Source organism: Pezoporus wallicus, unplaced genomic scaffold, assembly GCF_028554395.1.
Source record: "Pezoporus wallicus isolate ANWC-B61680 ecotype Strahan unplaced genomic scaffold, APGP_CSIRO_Pwel_v1 contig_608, whole genome shotgun sequence".
In the NCBI taxonomy this organism is placed as follows: domain Eukaryota; kingdom Metazoa; phylum Chordata; class Aves; order Psittaciformes; family Psittacidae; genus Pezoporus; species Pezoporus wallicus.
In genome coordinates this window covers 94,439-118,247 of record NW_026639059.1, presented here as the reverse complement: position 1 = coordinate 118,247, position 23,809 = coordinate 94,439, and the positions used below count along the sequence as shown (strand labels likewise).

Sequence of the window (23,809 nt, the reverse complement as noted above, 5' to 3'; positions counted from 1 at the left end):
GACCATCATGCCAAATTCTCATATGGTACTGCAGCATGCATGCTGCCAGAATCCCTGACAGGCTACCTAGGCAGAGTTCAGTCCATGATGAAAGCATTGTTTCCACTTTTTTTCTTTCCTTTTTTTCCTCCCTTTTTTTTTTAGATAAATTCTAAAGCCCCAGACAAATGTTCATGAACCATAATATTTACTGAAAAGTTGCACAGTTTATGATCTTCCCATTTGTAAGCATTGTTTTTTTAGATTTTTGTCTTTATTATCATAAATTAGATAAGGTTCTGCTCTACAGGTTCAAGCACTGATATTTCTAAGCATCTATTCTACATCTTTAAGTTTCAAAAGCCTATAAATAGGAAGAAAAGGGAATGGTAGGTTTGACATCAGCTAAAGAACAGAAAACAGCTGACTTTCCTTAACAGAAGTCACAGAAGACGCAATCTTCAGAAGATGAAAAAATAATCAGGTCAAAATCTAAGAAGTTAACAGCATTGAAAATTTTCCAGTTCAGAGCTTGCTGTATGAATCTCTGAAGAACTGTGCTAGAAATGGGTTTAATGTCTTGCAACTCCCAGTTGTGCCATATTTGATATTTGTTTTTATCTCTCTTTCTCAGATAAGCTTGCTCAATCCACAGACGTCACAGCCTTTGGAGAGAAAAATCTCAAAGGAAAACATCTATATTTTTTTTATACCAAGGAATTAAGAACACAGTGTGGAATATGCTATTGTTCATTTGAGATAGACTTGAGGGTGTAAAAAGCTTAGCAAGGAGCTAATTAAAAACTTTCTTTTGCATGCTCCATTAACCCTGGCCTGAATGCAAATAATTTTAAATTATTACATGGATACTTCATAGCCCCAGGGGGCTGGCATGGGGCTTCAAGAACAGCAGTAGCCAGGGTGGAGCTAACATGATCCTCTCCAGCTACTGGCTCACTCCTTCCACCTCCCCCTACCTTGTCCCTCAAGGCAGCAGGTTAGTTCCCATCAGCATCTCCTCCCTTATTTTAATTCTTCTTTCCCAACAGAGCAAAGCCTGAGCTGGATTCTGACTTAAAGAAGGAAAGTAATAGTGTTAGATCAATCCTTGGAGAAAACTTTCCAAACACAACCGAAACATAAAGAAGCATTACTAATAAAATCCCAGAATTACGACAGGAATATTAAGAATCAACAGTTTCAGTAAAAGTTGAGAGAACTTTTAAGCACCCCTTACTTCATCACAGCTGAAGTATTGCTGACAATTGTCACAAAAGATTTATCTCCTTAGATGTACAGTATAGATTAACTCTCAGATATATTACTCATTTTCTTAAGTTATATATTTCTTCCTTTATCAGCAGAAGTAATTCTGTAACTACAGATAAAAAAAACCCAAAATGTTCTAAACTAAAATATTTCTATCTCATAAGCCACCATAACATCCAGTCAACCTAATTAACTACTTTATTTCACTTAGAATCATAGAATAGTTTGGGTTGGAAAGGACCCTCAAAAGTCATCTAGTCCAACCCCCCCTGCAATGAGCAGGCACATCTTAATCTAGATCAGGTCGCCCAGAAACCCATCCAGCCCATCCTTGAATGTCTCCAGAGATGGAATCTACTGCCTCTCTGGGCAGCCTGTGCCAGTATTTTACAAACCTCATTGCAAAAAATCTTTTCCTTATGTCCAGCCTCAATCTTCCCTCTTTTAGTTTAAAACCGTTACTTACATAAATTCTGATTCTTTGATTTATGTTTTACAGTGGCAAACATACAATCAATCCTGCTAATGCAAATAAAATTATGCCAATAACGCATATACCACAGCCTTTACACTCACAGCACATACTGAGAAGGTCTGAGGAAATGAGTTTCTCTCCACAGAAGCAAGGTCTCCAGGAGGGCTGCTCAGGGCTGTGCTGCTCCGGGACACACTCTAAAATTAAAGAACACTATTAAAAGCACAGACTAAAAAGTCAGCTGATCTTAAGGTCCTTTCCAACCCTAGCCGTTCTGTCATTCTATGATTCTAAGTTTATCTAATTGAGAGAAAGGCCGCATGGCAAGGAAGTATCAGTGAAGTCAACAACACTTGTGAGGACAGCTGACAGACTCACCGGAACAAAACCCTTATCACAAACCTGTGAACAGTTCACTTCCTCCAAAACAAACTGACTCCACGTCACCTTTTCATAAACTTACAGTTATTCCCTTCAGCCATAGTACAGATTTGCACAATCCTCGTGTCTGCAGGACACCTCTGTGTCTTCCTCAGGAGCAGCTCCAGGGCAGCCAGCAGGAACGCAGAAGGCCTGCGGTAAGCACTGGCAGTCTCTTGGGTATCAGTTTCTTGACAGATCCTACCATCACATTTCTGGGTTTGCACAGAGCTAGAGCATGGTGCCCAGGGCGTGCTCTGCTACCCTTGGTAAAAGTGATCACCGCAGCCGTGGCAATGCTGCCATCGCTCTGAGGATGCACCTGGAAGTGGGCAAGCAGTGCTTTTGCTCCCTCTGCTGGATAAAGCTGCGCTGCTTCTCCCTTGCTCTGCAAGTCATCATGCTGCAGATGAGAAAGCCATCCCAATTCTGCTTTATACAAGGAGTCCATCCCTGATCAACGTTAACATAAAAGTACAGTGACAGCAGGATACTTATGCAGGAAAGTAGAACCTAGAGCTAAATTAGGAGAAACCACTAACAAAAAGGGTATACAGAACTGACTGCTGATCGTAGCCTTTTTCATCCATTCTCTTTCTCAAGCTTGTAGTAATTCTTCTTCTAGATCTACAGGCCAAGGGAAACATTCAACCGAATGGCAAAATTCAAAACTTTTGACCAGAGGTATTTCAGGCCATGGGGCAATGAAATAACCCAAAGAATCTCACAAATCTACTTGAGACCATTAGCCACACTGCCATAAAGGGTAATATCTATGATGAAATCAATATTGGCTAAAAGTAAAAAAAAATCAAAGAATTCTGAGAAATCTGTATTTGCATACATGCAAACAGGTAACATTTTAAATGTATATATAAAGTTGTTCAAAATATAAACTGATTCCAATTGCCACTTGCAAGAAGTTAGACCAAATCATGCTTAACTGAACATAGAATTAATTTTAGCCTAATTCTTACAACTGAAAACTAAACATCACAAAGCAAAATGCAAACTCATCAGCACATCTGAAAAACAGATATAGATATTTAAGATCTGATCCTCATAGCTGGATAACAAACACGTTACTACAGACATACCTTTTCCAGACACAGCCCAGAGTCACTACTAACATGGAATCTATTTATTTGCAGTGCTTAAAGAGGGCAATTTAAGCTACCCTTACCCATCCTGCTGAAACAGATGGGTGAAGAACATGTCTGTGAGCAACAAAGGTCAAGAAATGCTAGACCTCTGAACCAAGTACCTCATCCAGAATCTGCTAACAAAGCAAAAGCAGGCAGAAGCTCACAATTTGAGGCATTAGAGCTGTAATGCCCTAATCATCCATTCCATCTGATTCCCCTAAAAACTCTATATCCTTGCAAGTGCTTTGTGCAATTCCCTCTTGCTATTTTTATGGTTGCAGCTTTTTTGTTCACCTTTAGGGTCAGAAACACACTGAGGAGAAATGGCTTGGAACAGTAAAACCTATTTGTACTTTATCTGCAGAGAGCTATCTGCTCTTTCGTTTAATCATAATCTCAGTTTATCACAGAGTGAGGAAAGGACAAAAAGTGATTGTCTCATAACATTTTCATCTTTTAGGATGATTGCTATAGTTCATATTTCTGAGCTGACTGAAAAAATATATCCAAGTTCTTTTGAGTGAATACTTTTCTCCTTTAAAGTAGTCATTTACAAAAATGATGAAGCACAAGTAAGTGCTTCAGGCCCTCCTGATCTTTCTGTGGTTTGCTCAGGTTTGTGGTTTATACATTTAATCTTGTTTTCACTTGTCAATAACTTAATTTGCATGCATATTGTAAGAAACAAGATGGTAAGGTATGTCAGCAGAAACCTACCTTCAAAATGAAAGGCCTGAGTGACTTAGAATATCTAACAAATTTGTTATTCAGACAATGCAGAAATGTTAAAATTACAGAAAACTAAACTGAATTGAGGCTCTTTAGGCAAATATCACAAAATCAAGAAATGCCTGGTAGGAAATGTTTAGCTTTGATGTGAGTCAATCCTCATAAAACCAAAGATGCAATTTTCAGACAAAACCAAAGAGGCAATTCTAAACATAATTTTAGATTTCAAAAAAGACTTCTGAAAAGTCAACGTAACATTTGAAACACCTAATGAATGCAGATGCTTGATTTCTCAGAACAAGAAAGTCAGAATTGGTACCCAGAAGTACAACAAAGAGCTACCACTTCTTGAGTTGGAATACAGGATCAATTAACCCACAGTTAAACTGCTGAATACAAACAAAATACTAGTTTCACATTAACAAAAACAAAAATAATTCCTCTCTAAGAAGAGTTACTGACTAGCTCTCTCCAAAAACAATCATAGGAAGAAATGGGAGCTGGTGTTTACCAGGTTTATTTTTCTGGGGAAAAGAATTTAAGTTTTGTTGTAACTATATTCATCAAACACAACATAAGATTCAGATATACTGATATTCAGACATGTGTGGAGAAAGCACCAATCTTTGCAACAGACAACTTTCCACTAACAAACTGAATTTGGTAACAAAATTGGGGATAGGGGGAGTGAATAACTTCTAGAACAGAGGCATATTCAGCCCTAGAGGAGAAGTAAGGAAGCCCTTGAGAAGGAAGTGAACAGGAAACCTAACTGTAAGCAGTATTTCTCTATGTACCCAGGACATTGTTCTCCCATCCACCTGAAAACACTAGCGCATGGTAATAGCAAGGCAGGAAAAGTCCTGTTTAGTCTATATTTTTGGACAAGCATTGCTTCCCACATGCAGTTTTAGTACCAGAGGAAGCTCTTGTGCTGACCTCCATTTCTGGGGTGGCTGCTCCAGAAGCTCTCCCTGGAATGAAAGCCATTATTCTTCACTGTTCCCAAGGATGGCAACACAGCGTCCAAAGGAAGGGCAGCCAGTCTGGGATGCTGGCCCTCTCAGCAGGAGCAGGAAAGTCTCCCAAGCTTTGGCACTGCTCCTTAAGCCATTCTAATCCAGAGTGGAAAATTTGGAAGGGACACGGAAAACATGGAGACAACAAAATCACAGCTGGGGTCTGTCCAGCCCCACACCTTCTGGCTCTTTGCCTTCGACTGGCAGCATTGCAGAAGCAAAGACATTTGAAACAAAACAAAACAGAAAACAAACCCAAAATCACAGACCAGTTCATTGAGCTTTCAGCTGAACCAGGGTGACAATATGGTGACAATACACAGCTAGTATGGCAGGATCAGTTGGCCTCTTTCCCTTTGCTTTCCAGCTTTAAGACCTCTGTTTCCTAGACAACTACAATTGCCACCTTTCTACCTTCATTCCCCAATGCACAACCTCCTCTTCAACATAAAGAAGCCGAAGTATTTATAAGGAGGTGTACCATCTGCAGTACTAATTTCTGTAACAAATACATTTAGTTTGTTACTCTCACACCTACCCATTCTCCGCTTGCTGCAAACCATAAAGGGTCTGACAAAACATGACCAGAGTCAGTGCCTCAAATAGAGGGAAAGACAGAGGATTCACCTCTGGCCTGTACAATTTGTGTTCGTAAAATTCCTCCCATATCATGGTCTGGCATCAAATAAACCAGGCAGCAAAAAAGTATTTCATCACTGTAATAATATTTTTAATACCTCTGATTCATAGAACATTGCTTTTAAAATAAAGAAAATTCTCCATTTATCTGTATACATATGAGAAAGTACTATAAGAAATACCAAGGCAAAAGCATTACACAAAGTAGAAGTAACTATGAATGAAAGTTACCTCACACAGCATAAGATAAGAGGCTGTGAAAGTAGTTACTGCCTCAGACAAAATTATGAGAAATGGCACCAGTGCATCCATTGTGGTTTTCCTGGAAAGTTTTGGCGCTAAATCCTGTGTCCTGCTGACCTAAACAGTTCTGTCAGAGACAAGCGTTTGTCACTCAGCTTCCCTATTCCAAAAATGCACAAGGTTTTACTGAGTGAGCTTTAAGTGGTTTAGGAAACACACCCAGACAAAGATCCCAAAATCTGGACGTTTACCTAAAATTCAGCACAACCAAACTCTTTGGTTTGCAAAACAGGGCTGAAATCCCACCAGAATTTACTTTTTTCTTGTCTAGTTTTCTGCCTTGAGACAATATACAAATTTCTGCCCTTCTCCTATTGCATATTAACAGTCCAGAACAGCACACCTACATTTTTAATTCCCATTTAAACACCCATTCCAGAAACCCCACCCTACAAAGAGAAAACAGAAATGCACAAGAACTTTTTGGATTTTTTTTTAACTATTTTACTATTTTATCAGCACACCTCAATTGTTGCTCAGTATGAATATTAAGTTCAACAACAACAAAGCTGGTTCTGGTTCCATCAGACCTTATGCAGCCTTTTGAAACTTAGAGATCCCTGAAATCCTTTAATCAAAATAAGTTTTTTTTTCTGATCTTTTGAAACAACAGGATTCAGTACTAACTAAATTAACCTCAGAACATGATATTACCTATGAGGCAGTCATTAGTGCCATTCGCTACACTCTGCAGATGATAAACAGAACATTCCTGAGATCTGATAACCAAAAATGAGACCAAGATCCAGTTTATTAAGGCTCTCTGTCTCCTGTTCTAACCTGCATAATATAAAAGCCATCAGAATAAAGTAAAGGCACCAACAGCAGTTTAGAACCTTTCAGAACTCTCTCCAGCAAATGAATGCAATACTGTAAAAATAGGAGTGTCCATAATAGTTAACTGATGAACAGCTATGAACTTCCCACTCAACATATGCACATACATACACTGCAATTATTACTGAAAAGCTGCAAATGGTAAGAAGTCCAGAGTGTTTACTTTTTTTTTATTTTTAAAGCTTTGGTTCTTGACAAGAATAAATCCTATCAGCAGGTTTTAGTGAGCTGAACCACAAAAGCTGAAATTCCAAACTTTCAAAAATTCTCCTGCTTATCCTTTTTAAACAATTCTATTAACACACTGGCCCAAATAAACAGCTGCTGACAAATTCCACCACCTCGAGTGGAATTTTTCAGTTGGTATTATTTTAAAAAAAAAAGGAAATTTAATTTCTGTCTCAGCTTTTTTGGCAAGCACACTCAAACCACAGCATTCTCAACAAACCATTGCATCATCTTTGTATCTCCATGAGCACTTTTAAGTATTAAGCTTTGTCATCATTACACAGCCTTCTGTAATGCTATAACATTCTCACTAAAAGCCTATCAAGAAAACCATTTACTACATATGAAGGTCAGCTTTTGTTCACTGAAGATTAAAACTCTTCTAAAACCCTTCATGTCATCAGCCTTGCCATAAGCATATAGATTACTTCTCTCTTGCTTACAGCCAAAGCCTTGCAAAGAAGAGGACTCAGAGCAAAGGGAACAGAAAAGGGGAAAAAATACCCAAAAGGTGAAGAAGCCAAAGTGTGCTAAAGTTTCTGCAGAAGTCTCTCTATGCTAACCAAAGCTGGTTTTAGTTAAGCCTTATATTTGGCTCAGTGATCAAATATGCTTCATCAGTGTTAGTGCTTGCTGTTACTGTATTAGTACCTTAAGTTTTGCATCGGTTTTAGAGGTGCTGGCACCAGGAAATTTCCGTTTCTGCGCTGTAAGAACTGCATGTCAACCCAAAACTGACTGGGTTTTTTCTGAGGTAAGATATAATTATGAAGAACAATACTAAGATTCAGACACAGTGAAGAAGGATTTAAGAAAACTGCATGGCAAAAAACATGCCTGGAACAAGCTGATTATCAATTTTCCCTTACTGACAAATGTTTGGAGGCCTAATTTTTAGATTCAGGCCTGATAGATACAACTGACTGCAAATTCTACATATCCCTAAAAAACCCTATAACTTATTTGTAAATGTAGAATTAGCATTAATAGTAAAATGAGAAGGAAGAACTGTATCCATATATTCTATAGGCCAGAGCAGAAATCAGTGGAATACAGTCAATATGGACTGAATCTACCTGACTTTATCCTTAATTTGAGAGAGTTCAACAGCCATAGGGGAATGCGAAAGAATAGTTTAAACAGCTTCAGAAGAGACATCAGCAACAACAACAAAAAAACAAATAAGAACATTATTGCAGCCTTTTTATTTATTTTATAATGTGCACAAAGCTAGTTCCTGATAAGTACAAATAATACATTCTCCCATGGACTACTTGCATCTACATTTAGGTTGCTGTACTGCTAATACAGAGAAACTACTATCTCTGCAACTGATTTTTTCCAAATTAGTTCAGACTGTCCCTTTCTGGGTACCCAAGATAACCAGCTCTGATGTATGCACATCTATTCTAAGGTATTTATACACCACAAGGCTCATCTCACTCTTTGTGCATGTACTCAGAATTATGCAACTTCACGGGTATTTGCATACATTAAAATTATTGACGCCTTTTAAAGGGCAGGCCAGATGCGTCATAGACAAAACTCAAGTAAACTAAAACAGTTCTCCTTTGAATAATGCATACTGTTAAGCTTATGATGGAAGCAGCCTATGAAAAGTAAAACTATTTTCAGACATGCTGCACACTGGTTCTAAAGCTGTACAAACACACACAAGTAGTCCCAGGTTTCTGGGCAATGATTCTCTAAAAATGCAAATCAACTCGCTTCTCACTGGGACAAACTTCTCCCAGGTCATCATGAACTCCTGAGTTTCCTAACAAAACACCATCTCTTCAATCTGTGACAGCTGTAGACTTAGCAGCCAGCCAGGCTTCATCTGGACTTTATCAATAAGGCTGCACAAAACAGATCCCACCTGAACATTGCAGAGGCTCACAAAATGTCCACTATAACCCATGGGATACTATCTTCTATTTTCAGGCTATTGCTTTCAAGCATGCTTCTCAAAAGCACATGTAGCTCGTGAGCAGCTCAGTTCATAGTGCCTGATGCTTTTTCTGACACAAATATTTTCCTTGCAGAAACAAATCTCTTACTCCTACCCATCACGGCCCTCATATTTACTTTAATTGTAGCACCAGAATTATCAGCAGCTTTGTTCTCAGCCTACTTGTTGCCTTATTATTGCTCAGAGGACTGACATTTGCAAGCAGCCTGGTAAGTGAATTGCTGAAATCTTCTTTTGGTAAATTGAGCTGCATTCTCATTGTGTGCTGAAACATCTCATAATGCTAAAGAAGACAGTTCAGTACCTTTTACATAGTTTTATAGCTTTTTTTTTTACATTTTGTGCAAAGATGATGTACAAATCAATGAGACAGGAAATTTCTGATGACAGGAATTAAAGGTTAAAAAGGAGGTTCATAAATATACCAAGGATTTCAAAAGCTGCCATCAAGAACAAATGTATATCCTTTGTATATCCTGACCAAAGTCCTGGGATCCACACTGATCCTGCAATAACTTAGGATCCAATTCAGACACTGGAGGAAGGCTGGAACAAGGATAGCATTAGACTTGAAACTTAAGTTGCATTTTTTGTTTCTCTGATTACATGGCTCATCCTATCTCAAGTAATATATGGTGCCTGCATATACATGTTATAGCAATCCCTCTTTCATCACTCACAGCAGATGTTTGCTATTGCATAGAACTCTAGTACAAGGATGCACGTGGAAATCACACAGTTCAGTCCTGAAAAACAGACATTTAAATTTTAATGCCTTGCATTTTTTATTTTTTTTTTTTTAGTTAAAAACCCAAGCTATGATTCTTTATGTGAAAGGCAGAACTTGCTTTCTGTCCAGAAATGTCAATTCCTGAGGTCATTACAGTACTACAGAAAGAAAGGGAATTAAAAGCCATTACCAGAAATCTTAAAACAAACAAACAAACAAACAAAAAAACTTTCTGGATAGTTTAAATTACAGCAGCTATTATACCTGACCTTCTTGATAAAAGAAAAATAAAAAAACAAAACAAAAAGTACATACATTCTGCATCCTACTAGCCTGTTTCAAAAAAATGATCTCAGGAAAAGCAGTTGTTACTTATAAGCCATAGAACCAACCAAAACTCCTGTGTATGAAATCTTTATGAGACAATTTGTCATCACCCATTTTTCCCATATATGAAAAAATTACAGATTTATGAAACAAAGTATTAGAGGAAAGTATGTATGGGTTTCTATTCTACGTTGCTGTTTTTCAGGGACTGGTGGGGTGTGTTTGCTTAATTAGCAGAACTTCAGCTCTGCTGACAGACTCTATTAGTACAGAGCACCACAGCAGTAGTGCAATGGAATACATGAGATGATTGATTGGTGATACTTGGTGTTAGTGGCATTGCCCATATTCAGCCATAGAATTGAATAAAGAGGTCTGGTAAAGCTAATGTAAACAAGTCATATAGATTTATTCCCCTCTGTCCTTCCTGAACATCAAAAGCAATAACCTCTCATGTGTAATGGTCATTCTGCAGTCAGAAAACCTCCTCCCCAAAAAGTTGCTACTAGTGGTGTCTTTCCAGTCATCACTTGCAGACACAGAAAACTGAATCATGCTGTTAGCATGTGCCATCATCTGTTATGATAGTTATACTCAGTACAGGATTATACCTTCTCCTCCTGTGTACTACCACTAAAAATTGCCATTATCCTATTTATATTGCTTTTGTTCTTCCTTTCCTCATGTCCCTAAACAGGAAGCTTTGTTCAAGTGAGACTCTCCTATTCCAGGGAAGTTGGTCTCTGTTTACACAGTGTCACGAGCCAAACATATGCCTTCAGCAAAACTTACAGTAACTAGCTAAACCCAGGACTAATGAATAAGTCACTCCTTAACTCAGACATGGTATAGCTAAATTACAGTCTGCTCCAGACTACAGCAATTTAACCAACAGGGGAATTTGCCTTTGTACGTGTGGTACTTTTGGTAGAGATCATTAGTGCCACATCATTTCATAGCTCTTCAGTTATGAACACCTGTTCATTTTAGCTTGTCAGTTTAATGTAATATAAAGCAAGAAATTACATTGAATAAAGAAGAGTTTTAGCTAGGCTTTTTTACTAGCACAGTAACAACCCTTACCTGTGAAGTAGGACACTCAGAGGAACGTAACATACTATGCCTACAAACAGTAATGAAGTCCAAGAAGAATCTGGAACCAAAAGATGAGAAGAGCAGCATTTCTTGCTTCCTTCTGATCTGAAGACAGAAGCAATGAGTAAAATATACTCAGACTGCAGCTATATAAATGATATGCATAGTCAGAGCTCTTCACTGAGCCAGTAAGAGTGAGCAGGAAGCAGTTTTCTTATTATTTTCACTGTTCATCCAACCCATAGGGCTTGTGTTGCTCCAGTAAGAGCCTCCCACCTCAGGAGCTGAATCGTGGTTGCTCTTCACATGCCTTCCATCCAGCTCACATACACTCAAACAGCCACACTACAGAGATAGACTTCTAAGTTTCAGTACATTTTCTGAAAACAAAATGAGCCCAAACAGTACTACAAATGAAGGGACCACACTCCATGCTATCTATATTCCTGGGTTTTTTTTCATCTCTACCAGTGCAGACCAACTGTGGACAAGTTAGAACCACTGAGGCATTTTTAACGGGGCTTTAGTGTTGCTGAGACACTGTTTTCAGTGATGTTTTAGGACATCCAGGCTGCAGATTAAGAACTCAATAGGTATAGAAACATCTGAATTACCATGGTGTTGGTTGAGCTTGGTCTGGCAAAGTTTATTAGGTCAGATATGAAGCAATTTGAGCATAACTTACGCATTTCAGGCTAATTCAGACCGTACTGTTGCTATGAGGGGCCATAAATAACAGGCCTAGCTCGAACCTACCCTAAATACATGCAGATCCAAACATGGTGTTTCTGGCCACTTTTCTTGACATGGGAATGCTAGATACAACATATATATATATACATATATATATATATAAAATAGAGCAGCATTTCTGTCTGCAGTGCTTTAATCACCACCTCTGCCACTGCAGTGAGAGGTTGCATTATGGAGCAATGCATTATTGAGCCCTTCATGCTGCCTAGCAGTTCTCAGCACCAGCCTGCCCTAAGGGTAGAAGCAATGAGTAAAATACTCCACTATATAAATGATAAGCATAGTCAGAGCTCCTCACAAACGAGCTCTGTACCACTCTAACGTTACTTTGAAATAGTGAGAAAGTAACAAAACAACATTGATAAGTTCCTAAAGCTAGTTTATGACATTATTGTACTATTTAGAAAATGATTTTACACAAAGTGTAAATTAAACCAGATTATTCTATTCAGTGCCTGTGGGCAATAAGACATTCAAGATTTCAGCATGTCTTCACTGTTTAACTCACATTTATATCCTTACCTATTAAAATAAGTGCCTTTAACTCCATAGATCGTGAGATCCCCGGGGCTGCTCATGCTGTCATGAAAAATCAGTGAACATCCCCATATCAAATTAAGGTAAATATCATCCTTACTTTTTCACAAATGGTCCGAGCCAACACTGCTGGTTTTGTGTTTTGATCCGAGTATGCACATAGCTGGGTGCAGAAAAGATGCCTCCAAACTAAACAATAGATTCAGGGTTCATCTGCTTTTAATTGTGCAAGTTCATCTGAGAAAACTGGACAAAATGATTCTGGATGTCCATTTTTGTGAACAAATTCAACATCAAACACTACGAGATCAAATCATTCCTTCCACAATAAATTTGTCAGCTGTTGGCCTAAAGGCAGAAAGTCTTATCCGAATCCCATTTTGCCTTTTCCCAAATGGGAGTTTCTCCGTTTACAAGGAATCCAAACAAAATACCACTTCACCATTCCTGAAGAGATCCTTAACTCCTTCTGGTCTCACTCCTGAAATATCATCTTTACCAAGGTTCAGGTATTTCTACTTCCTCATTACAGAATTCCTGTTAAGACCCCTCCAGTCTCCGGAAATGCAGATCCTCTTGTTGCTGTAGGTCCACCCCGTCCCTGTGCACAGTAACACTGAGCTGTTCTCTGTTCTAACCCACAAACAATTCTGTTTCTTTTCCACACTAAGAAACCTTCAGACTGCTGAGTTTCCCCATTTCACCTTCCACAGAGGGAGGAAGTTTTCAGCCCATCATTTATTCTCAATTTTACCCCTGAAACCTCCCAGAGTATGAGTCCCAAATCTTGAGGGATCTTAGCAGCATGTATAAAAACCTGATAGGAGGGAATGAAGAAGAGGGAGTTGGACTCTTCTCAATGGTGCCCACTAGCAGGACAAGAGGCAGTGGTCACAAGCTGAAACACATAAAATTCCAGGGGAATACAAGACAATACTTTTCACTGTGAGGGTGGTCAAACAGGTTGCCCAGAGAGGCTGTGGATCCTCCAGCTGTGGAGACACTACAAACCCAACCAGACACACCGTCAGACAGCTACCTGCTGTAGCTGGCCCTGCTTAAGTAAGGGGTCAGACTGAATGACCTAAAGAGGACCCCTTCAGCCAAAACAGTCCCATGAAATCTCATTCCAGCTGCATGGGTTTGTTCAAATTCTCTTTCTCCCTCAGTAATGGGACCCTCTAGGTTTCCATTTCACCAGCCCTGAGGAAAACGTGACAAACAAGGGCTGACTCTGAACATCTGCTGAAAGGCTGATCAGCATTTCCCAGCACTAACACTTCATCAGCCTTTGCCCTGCTGAGTTATGTTCCTTGCAGTTGCTATATCGCTGGCAATTTTTTTCCAGTTCACTATTCATCAACACTTCCAAACCATAAATGAAGTTTGATAAGAATCAGTCTTAATATAGAACCTTGTGGCATCTTGCTGTTAATCTTTTGCCAGGTTGATAATTCCTTATTAACCTTCTTGCTTTGTAACTCTCAGCGGTTTAGATATAAGAATTTGATCTTTGACTGCACAAACACCCAGCCTCCTTACCAGCCTCTCTGCCAAGCTTTCTGAAAGTCCAGTTCCTCTCCCCCAGCCATACTTTTGACACTGTGCTTGCAGAACCTCAAGAAAGAGGCACAAATAAGCGATGATTTCTGCATAGCTATTTCAGGAGGTCGAGGAGGAAAGGAAACTGCTGTGGAGCAGAACAATTCTGCTTACAGGGCTCCAGGACTGATTTAAGAAGTGAGACAATACATCAAAATGCTTCAACAAATGAGGATGGCTAGTAGCAAAAAGCTAGAAGAGAGCCCTGGGGATCTGGGGACTATTGACACATTCTGCATTACAGTACAATTGAATAAAGAGCATAAACAGCCTTGAAGGCAGGCAAAAGAATATAGGACTCTCTGCTTCTTACACCCACAGCTGCTGGATTAATCAACCTCCTGCCTGTTTTACCCCTGATCAGAGTGCTCCGTGACCTGCACAAAGGATTTCAATTAATGTATTTTAAAAGCTGAAAAACACAAGTGATAGTGAAGCAGCGGGCTCTTGCTACAGAGGCAGTAAAACAAAAAGCAACTTCTGGTAGCACTGAGGCAGAAAATACAGAGCAGAAAATTCAGCAGCTGAACAAGATGAAAACATTTTGCTGCAGTTGATGCCTGTGTGCTTTCTTGCACGCTTGCCTGATGTTTAAAGATTGGGTAGCTGAACCATCAGGGTGAAGGGGATGTTTCTAGGTCTCCAGCGCTTCCCTTGTAAGCTGAGTTGATAAGAGTCGAAAGCTCTGTATGCATGTACAGATTCCCGTATTCCTGCTTTATGAGTTTCTAGTCTTCTTCAGCACCCTGCAAAAAAAAATCTCCAAGAAAACTTGCTTTAAAAAAGAGAAAATCAAATGATAACTCCAATAAACAGAGTATTTCCCGTTGAAAGAAAGAAAATTTAGTTTTAAAAGCTGAAGAACAAACTCAGAAACGATTCACAGTGTAGTTTTGAAATGGTGGCATGCAGCAAAATATCCAGATTTAACTTTTCTCTGCTCAGAATTTACCTATCAGCAGTTCCAGTTTTCTTAAATTGGTAAGGTAATGGATAACACCTGTCTGCACTGCATGAGTGATTCAGTTGTTTTCCTGAATAACATTCTTAGCTTAATCCACAAACATTGACCACCAGACAGGCCTCACAGTGTTCTGTTACTTTTCCCCGAGTTACACCAAGGATTTTGCAAGTGGAAAAAAAAAAAAAAAATAGAAAAACAACTGTAATTTTTGGGTCAAGCATTTGTTTCATTTAAACATTCTCTATCTATTTCTAAGTGCTGCTTTAATAATCTTTCTTGCTAGGAAGCAGTTAAAATCGCTGTGGGAAGTGATGACAACCTGCAATCACAGTCAACATGACTAATTTTTTGCTGTTGTTTTTAACATCAATGTGTCCCTTTATCAGCACTGCTTTCCATAATAGAAATGCATAAGCTTTTCAGACGTTAATAAAATGCAGAAGCTGAAAACTAGTTTCTTACCACCTGAAGCAATATGTAAGTTCAGCAAACTGTTTTACCTAAAATTATTTCGTGCAAACATTGTATGCTTTTGACATGTTTAAAGGTGACAGCTTGACTTCCAATTTGTTTTCTATTAAAAGCAGGTTAAGAAACCTAGAGAAATAATAATATAACATTAAACCTTGGGTCAAGTAAAACACTTTTACCAGCCCATTTTTCCCTTCTTCAGAAAGAGAATTAAAAAGTCGATTACATGCACAGTTCCAGGCCAGCAGACATTCTTTGCCACCTGCTGACAGCCACTGCTGACTTTCGAAATGACATGTACCTTGGTGTGGAGTGTGATTTTATTCTGTATAATCAACTTTCCAGGACCATGTTTCAGTAACATTTATGTATTAAGAGTGGAATTTGCTTGCTTGCAGCAATTCACTTTTGCTATTTTCACTTAATTTTAGACCACTCTTGGAAATTGATCACCGATTTCGTGAAAACTTGAAGACAAATTCCTTCATGATCAGTATTTTTAAGCAAGTGCACTCTATATGAGTCAGTGCAGTAGTACACAGCCTAACAAAAGGGTGCACAGCCATTTGTGGTGTGGAGAGCAGAGGATGCAAGATTTTAAAGCACTCCTTATGAATCCCTTTATGAATCCTTATAAGTAAATTTTTAAAGGGGGGTGGCTCCAGTTAATTTGATTTCATTTCCCCCAGTCAGCAAAATGTGAACAAGCTATTGTACCTCATGAAAAGTTTATGCAGAACTAGTCAAATCTGATTATCTGATGATTAGTCATCATAATTAATCATAGCTAGCAGCAAGATGGAAATTGTGAACACTTTAAAATTAGTAATCATTTATTTTTTGAAGCAGCAGCATTGAAGCAAGGCAAGTAAATTACCTTGAAAAGCCTAAAAAAGGTGTACCTTAATTACAAAGGTGGTGCTTTTGCTAAATGAAGATGTGGTGTGATCAGCAGTTCAAAGAACACTATAAACTGCAGTTCAGGAACATCACACGAGTTTGGAACTAAATAAAAAAAGAGGAGTCAAGCCTACTAAACATTATTGAAAGATGTTGACTGTATATCTGAGAGCATGTCTGTGTTAATATTATCTTAGAATTGATTTTGTCATTGCTGAAACATCAGAGAAATGAGCCCATCTGTTACAATTTGCAGTTATGAGCTGTGACTCTGCTTAGGACTTTGGCCATCACTCCTGGTACATGGGGAGGAAGATGTCTGAACGCCTGTTGGGACCAACAAGAAAACAGGATCTTTGTCAGCAGCTTTGCTGATGAGTACACACTATAGAGCAGTCCCTTTTAGACAAAAAAACTGTGGTTTAAACTTTGGAAAATCAAAAACTTCACAAGAGGAAGGATGAAATTTCAGTGCTTTAACATCTTTTCCTTCAGGGCAATATTTGCAGCTTGCAGATCAACTGCAACAGCTCTCCCTCAGCAAGGTGCTAGAGCACTGCAGAAGCTGGGTTTCCCTCCTCCAAATCTTCTCAGGCTTCCCTGGCATCGCTGAACCCCTTCTCGAGTGAGGCATGGCCAGAAGAATGCCTCTGTCTGATCTGTCAGTGGTCCTGTGAGCACTCTTACGTGGCGTGGAGTTCTTTCCATCAGCTTTGCCCACAAGGGCTAACGGGGTGTCATGCAGCCTTGCAGCATCTGCAGCACCCACTGCACCATGCAGTCTCCCGGGCTACCACAATGCCAGAGGTTGTTGGGAAATGGCCCAGCCTTTGGACTTCTTTGCAAATGGTGCAAAAAAACCTCTGTTGCTTCACTGCAGTGAAGGCAGGAGGCCACAACCTCCCCCGAGAGAGGCAGGAGAGGCACAACATGACTTCATTTGCCCACTTCAAGCATGGCAGGAGTGTCAATCTGCCTCACCACAGCAGCAGGGTGCCTGGCTTGAGGAGGGAGGCAGAGAGAGCATCCCTGTGGCCGTGGCTCTGGCAAGCCTGGCCCCACTGGAACGGGGTGGTCATGGAGGAACACGAATGCCTGTTACCTCCCAGCCCCAGGTGTATATGATACACATCTGCCTATGTGCACATTTTATATATATTTGTTTTAATTTCTAAATCTATAGCTTTATCATAGTTAAGGTTATCAGTCGTACTTTGGGGTTATCTAACCTTATCATACTTAAGATTAACCAGCAGTTTGAGGAAGGTGATTCTCCTCCACTCCTCCACTCTGGTGAGACCCCACCTGCAATCCTGCATCCAGCTCTAGGGCACCCTGCACCCAGCTCTGAGGCACCCTGCACAAGAGGGATGTGGATCTGCTTGAGAGTCCAGAGGAGGCCACAAAAATGCTCAGAGGGCTGGAGCACCTCTGCTATGGAGACAGGCTGAGAGAGCTGGGCTTGTTCAGCCTGGAGAAGGCTCTGGGGAGACCCTAGAGCAGCTTCCAGTGCCTAAAGGGGGCCGACAAGAAATCAAGGGCATGTTAGGGACATGTTAAGAGACAGGACAAGGGGGAATGGCTTTAAACTGACAGAGATTTAAACTAAATAATAGCAAAATAGCATTTGACAGAGTCTCCCACAGCATCCTCACAGCTAAATTGAGGAAGTGTGGTCTGGATGATCGGGTAGTGAGGTGGACTGTGAACTGGCTGAAGGAGAGAAGGCAGAGAGTTGTAGTCTATGGGGTGGAGTCTAGTTGGAGGCCTGTAACTAGTGGAGTGCCTCAAGGGTCAGTACTGGGACCAGTATTATTTAATATATTCATCAACGATTTAGATGAGGGAATTGAGTGTACTATCAGCAAGTTTGCTGATGACACTAAGCTGGGAGGAGTGGCTGACACTCCAGAAGGCTGTGCTGCCATCCAGCGAGACATGGACAGGCTGGAGAGTTGGGCAGGGAATAACTTGATGAAATATAACAAGGGAAAGTGTAGAGTCCTGCATCTGGGCAGGAACAACCCCAGGTTCCAGTATAGGCTGGGGAGCGACCTGTTAGAGAGCAGTGTAGGGGAGAGGGACCTGGGGGTCCTAGTGGACGACAGGATGACCATGAGCCAACACTGTGCCCTTGTGGCCAAGAAGGCCAATGGCATCCTGGGGTGTATTAGAAGGGGGTGGTTAGTAGGTCGAGAGAGGTCCTCCTTCCCCTCTACTCTGCCCTGGTGAGACCCCATCTGGAATATTGTGTCCAGTTCTGGGCCTCTCAGTTCAAGAAGGACAGGGAGCTGCTGGAGAGAGTCCAGCGCAGGGCAACTAAGATGATTAAGGGAGTGGAGCATCTCCCTTATGAGGAAAGACTGAGGGGGCTGGGTCTCTATAGTTTGGAGGAGACTGAGGGGTGACCTTATTAGTGTATATAAATATATAAAGGGGGAGTGTCACGAGGATGGAGCCAGGCTCACTCAGTGGCAAACAATGATAGGACAAGGGGTAATGGGTACAAACTGGAACACAAGAGGTTCCACTTAAACCTGAGAAGAAACTTCTTCTCAGTGAGGGTGACGGAACACTGGAACAGGCTGCCCAGGGAGGTTGTGGAGTCTCCTTCCCTGAAGACATTCAAAACCCGCCTGGACACATTCTTGTGTAACCTTATGTAGGTGTTCCTGCTCCGGCAGGGGGATTGGACTAGATGATCTTTCGAGGTCCCTTCCAATCTCTAGCATACTGTGATACTGTGAAAATAAATCTTCCCTGTGAGGGTGCTGAGGCACTAGTACAGGCTGCCCAAAGAAGCTGCATCTGCCCCACCCCTGGCAGTGTTCAAGGAAAAGCTGAACTGGGCTTTGAGTAACCTGGTTTAGTGGAAGGTGTTCCTGCTCATGGTAGGGGGGGCTGGAACCAGATGATCTATGTGGTACCATCCAACCCAACTCATTCTATGATGATCTACCATACTTCACGTTATCTAAATTTTTCTCAGTAATTGTTTCGTATGAGACAAACAACCAGACTATCCAGTAGAATTAAAACAGTGTGTGGACAAAATTACCTTTATTAGCAGAAAAAAAATTCAACAGCTGCCATGAGATTCAGTATGTTAACACTGCAGGAAGGCCAAAGATCTAAAAATGGTCATTTCATTGATACAACAAAATTAATTTTTCAAAGATGGAAGCAACAGAATTAGTCCTCTCAATTCTTTCAGCACATACCTTCAAAGACATTCAACTCTTACCAGACAAAGTTTGCCTTCCACTCTGTCCCTTCTGAAAGATAAACTGATATAACTTGTAAGCCTTAGTTCAACTATGCTGCATAAAAAAAAAAAAAAAAAAAAATCTCAATTTATTTTTTCTTTTCACTTGAAAAACAAAGCTCAAACAGCAAGAGGACCAAAGACTCTTCCTCACAAGAATTTCAGAAACCATACTTTACTGCTTCAGTGTCAGGCAATTTGTTGGATTGGGTTTCCCTTCTCCAAGAGCCTTAAGTGAGAAATTTCAACAACAAAAATGGATAACGCTTACTGCAGTCCTGATCCATAACCTTCCAGTGAAATATTAATCTTATGTATAAGAACTGACTATATAAGGATAGAATATATAGGCTTTTCTGCTGGTTTAAGCTGAAATTTCTCCACTTTCTCAGTACTACACTGCACAGACATGTTTTGCAAAACGCTAAGTGACAGTGGTTGTCCTATAAGCAGTTCTGGTGACAACTGTTTTTATTTATAGTCCAAGCCGTGGTCTAATCTTCCAAGATTAAAAGCTAAACACCTAGTGACAAATTTAACTTGTTCCCTAATGCACAAGAAAATGAACACACTCACTTATTCAGAGACATTACTCAGAAAGTTAATCACAATGTACTGTGCCCTTACTAGCCAAAAGCATGTCCATCACTCCTGACAAAACCCATGCCAGCATTAGTTAACATGCACCAAAATAAGCTGCAGTCAACACTCCGCCACGTGAGGTAATGGGGGCTTCAGTGTCTCCGAGAATGATGCAGCAGACACTGCCCAGGGAGCCTGGAGTCTCACCCATGCAGCAGAAATCCAGGGCGCTTCCTTTTGCCCAGGGCTGGACTACAGCAGGTAGGACCACCCCGCCTCTGAAATGCCTTGGAGTGCCATTTGGCACTGCAAAAGTGATTTTACCCAATGGTGACAGAGCAGTACCGCTGAGGTTTTTATGTATGCCGTGCAGTTGTGCTGTGGAGGGTCAAAGCTAGCGAAGCCCATCAGATCTGTGCCAGTCTTACACAGAGAAAAAAGCTGAGGGTCTCTGTGGATTAACTGTTCAACAAAAGCAATTGCAGTGACATGCTGCCAAGTACTGCAGTTCACAACTGAAAGGACACGCATAGTCCCTTTCCTTGCAAGTATCAAACACAACCACCCAAAAGTCTTAGTTGTGAGAATTTATGTTGGTGGATGGATTGAGGAAATGACACTCAAATGACATACAAACAGTTGTAACAATTCTTCTAACAAAGCTCCTTACACCAGGGTAACAAGCAGGGAATTATTGTTATGAAACAACTTCTCCAGACAGATGCTGGCAGCTGTGTACAGGGAAGATTTTGCATTCAGAGGTGTAAAAGCCCCAGCAGCCTCTGCCACTGAAGCCAAAGAAGGATGCAACGGTCTGGCTTCCTCTGAAAGCAGAGGGAAAGTTCCAAACAAAATTAGTCCCCATATGCTCAGTGAAGAAAACGGCTCTGCTTTTTAAAAGCATCTGGTAAGGTAATCAAAAATATGTAAGTGTCTTTAAATAGCTGATCCCCTTGGGAGTAGAGGGGGGATATCCCTTAGTGAAGCAAACAAAATTCACTTCAGCTTTAAAGATGGAAGATCAGAATTTAAAACAAAAATCTCAAAAAGGAAGAGAGCCTTCTCTCACCCCTCTTATTCACAATGGAAAAAACACAAAGCAGTATAGAAAGGCGCATCTTTACCCTGTAATTCCTGCAGCTGCCCAGGTAACAACTAAAACTCAAAGAGAGCCTCACATTTGCAAACAATTACTTCAGTTGTGACCACCTGGGCTCAAACTTTTCAGTAACAAGTATCCACATGATACACCATTGATGAAAAAAAAGCAAAGAATTGAGATACCAGAGAACTGCAATTTTAAGTAGCCCAGGTATAGCCAAGAACTAATTGGAATTAATTACTCATTTACCTCTGTTAAGTTTCTCTGTGTTATGACAGCTAAAAGTGAGACAGAAAGAACTCAAGAAAGCAAGAATTTTTTCATAACAGAAATCAAGAAACTGGTGATGAAATGAAAGCACATCTTCAGACAGAGATATACATTGATATTCTCTAACACCTCTTCAAATACAATTTAAGCATTACAGTCAAAGCTTCTTTTTCTCTGATACAACTCAAACAGGAATTAACATTCTGCTAAGAAGTAATGTTTCTAATCACAGTCTTAACTACTTTTCCCCATTCTTTCTGCTTGTATGACGGTTCAATGTGCAGCCAAGAAATTACAGTAGGAAGACAGTTATAGGTATACAGTATCAAGACAAGCAGTTCCTAATATTGAATTATATTGCTGGATTAATAGACACCTCTCATTAATATATATTACTAAGTTCTTTCAGACCTCTGACTTTATGACACAGCTTTGTGAACCAAAAACCAGTAATGGTACCAAAAAAAGGTACTATTAGGACAGTATATACCATATAGGTATCATGGAAGTGTTGCTTTGATGATAAAACCATAAGTCCATTATTAAAAAAATAACAAAGCATTATCAAAGTTAGCTGAATAGCAACAACAGAAATCTATTTTTTAACACAAATTATTTTCAGCTTTCAGTAGGCTCTTCCATGCACGATGAAAGGCTAGAGTTCTTTCAAATTTTTCTGAAAGGAAAATTGCGCATACAAAATCTTGTTTCTGCTTGTTTAGAAGCCTTGTAAAAACTCCTGTAGCTGTGCAACTATTTCTGTATCCACGGTTTCCATAAGTGCCTGAAAACCTTGTTCTCCCACTAATTCCTGCTGTGCCTTCAGCTTCTCATAGATGAACTGCTGCAATGACACAGTGTGAACAGGGTCCTTCAATGCAAGCTGTGGAAAACATGTAAGAGAAAAATATTTAAGAATGCACCAGAAGACACTCTTGAGACTCATCTCAAGACAGGCACTTCTTTTCTTTGCACTTAAGTGAGACACAAGAGGAAGAACTCCTGTAAAGCAAAGATCAAATTAATTATTATTAAAGGCAGGTATCCATCTAAAACTATTTCAAAAGCCTCAAATCATGGGTCCAGTCTGCTGCAAGAGTTCACCCTTCTACAAGATGAAACAATCTCAAAGCAGCTTCATTAATTACTGCCAAATGAGTTTACTAAAACTTCTAAAAACCACATCAGATGTTACCATAAGTACTTCAGAGGTGGCACGAACTATGGTCAGTTATATTTTATTAGTAAGGAAACAAAACACAAAAAATTGAACTAGTTTAAAATTATATGACAAACAAGTTAAACAGTCCATATGCCTAAAGAACAGACACACTTCAGCAGCAGTACCTATGCAACCTCATCAGTCCAGCTGGATTATGTAATTTTCATTCTGGCAGAGACAGCATTAGATTGTGAAGTCAGAACAATTTGCCATAAAATATCAACTTCAGGTCATTTTTCATTCTACTTTACCAACACAAATGAATTAACCAGTAATTTCGTATTTCAGAGTTTATTCAGCAGCAAATCCATACCGGAGCCAGCTGACACTGCCTCTAGTGGACATGGGGGAAGCTTCTGGCAGCTTCACACAGAAGCTGCCCCGACAGCCCCTCTGCTACCAAGATCTTGTCATATAAACCCGGTACAAAATACCTGCTTAGTTTACTGCAACAAGCATGTGCATGAGTAATGCCTGATGCTAGAAGTATCATCTAGTGTCTGGTGCCTGTAAGCCAAAATGGACTCAAGAGCCTTCACACTTAATTAAGGAGTTAAAACACTAATTTGATTTCATTCAGATAGTCATGTCAAAAATATTTCGTGTAAATTAAAGGAATTTCTTGCAACAACACTGAATTTGCTTTTCTTTCACTCTGTGTTTTTGGAATTTGTATTCAGAACAAACAAAACTCACAAAATAGCTTGATATAATTACTTCTTCAACAATATCAGATAATGTTACAGCATTAGATGAATAAGCTAGCAAAATAGTAAGTCTGGAAGAACAGTAAGTACTGTTCTTTAGTGACTGTATTTTCATTACAAAAAATTCAAATAGCATCTGGTTTAAGATAAGACACTTAAGAAGTTTTCAGATTATTCTATTTGCTTTTGGAGGAAAAATCATCCTCTTGAAAACTGAGTCTCCAGGTTCCTAAGAGCTGAGCACCCAACATCAGTGCAGTACGGAAC

General features: G+C 39.9%; 1 protein-coding gene across 1 annotated transcript in view; it reads right to left on the bottom strand.

Annotated features, from left to right (window-relative positions):
• Positions 1–21,707: 21,707 nt before the first annotated feature.
• IPO11 (importin 11) overlaps positions 21,708–23,809 on the bottom strand; it is a 94,543-nt gene continuing 92,441 nt past the window's right edge. The window contains exon 31 of the mRNA XM_057413566.1: positions 21,708–22,496. Within this exon, the coding sequence (XP_057269549.1) occupies positions 22,332–22,496 (165 nt within the window). The 3' untranslated portion in view covers positions 21,708–22,331. The remainder of the gene's footprint in view (positions 22,497–23,809) is intronic.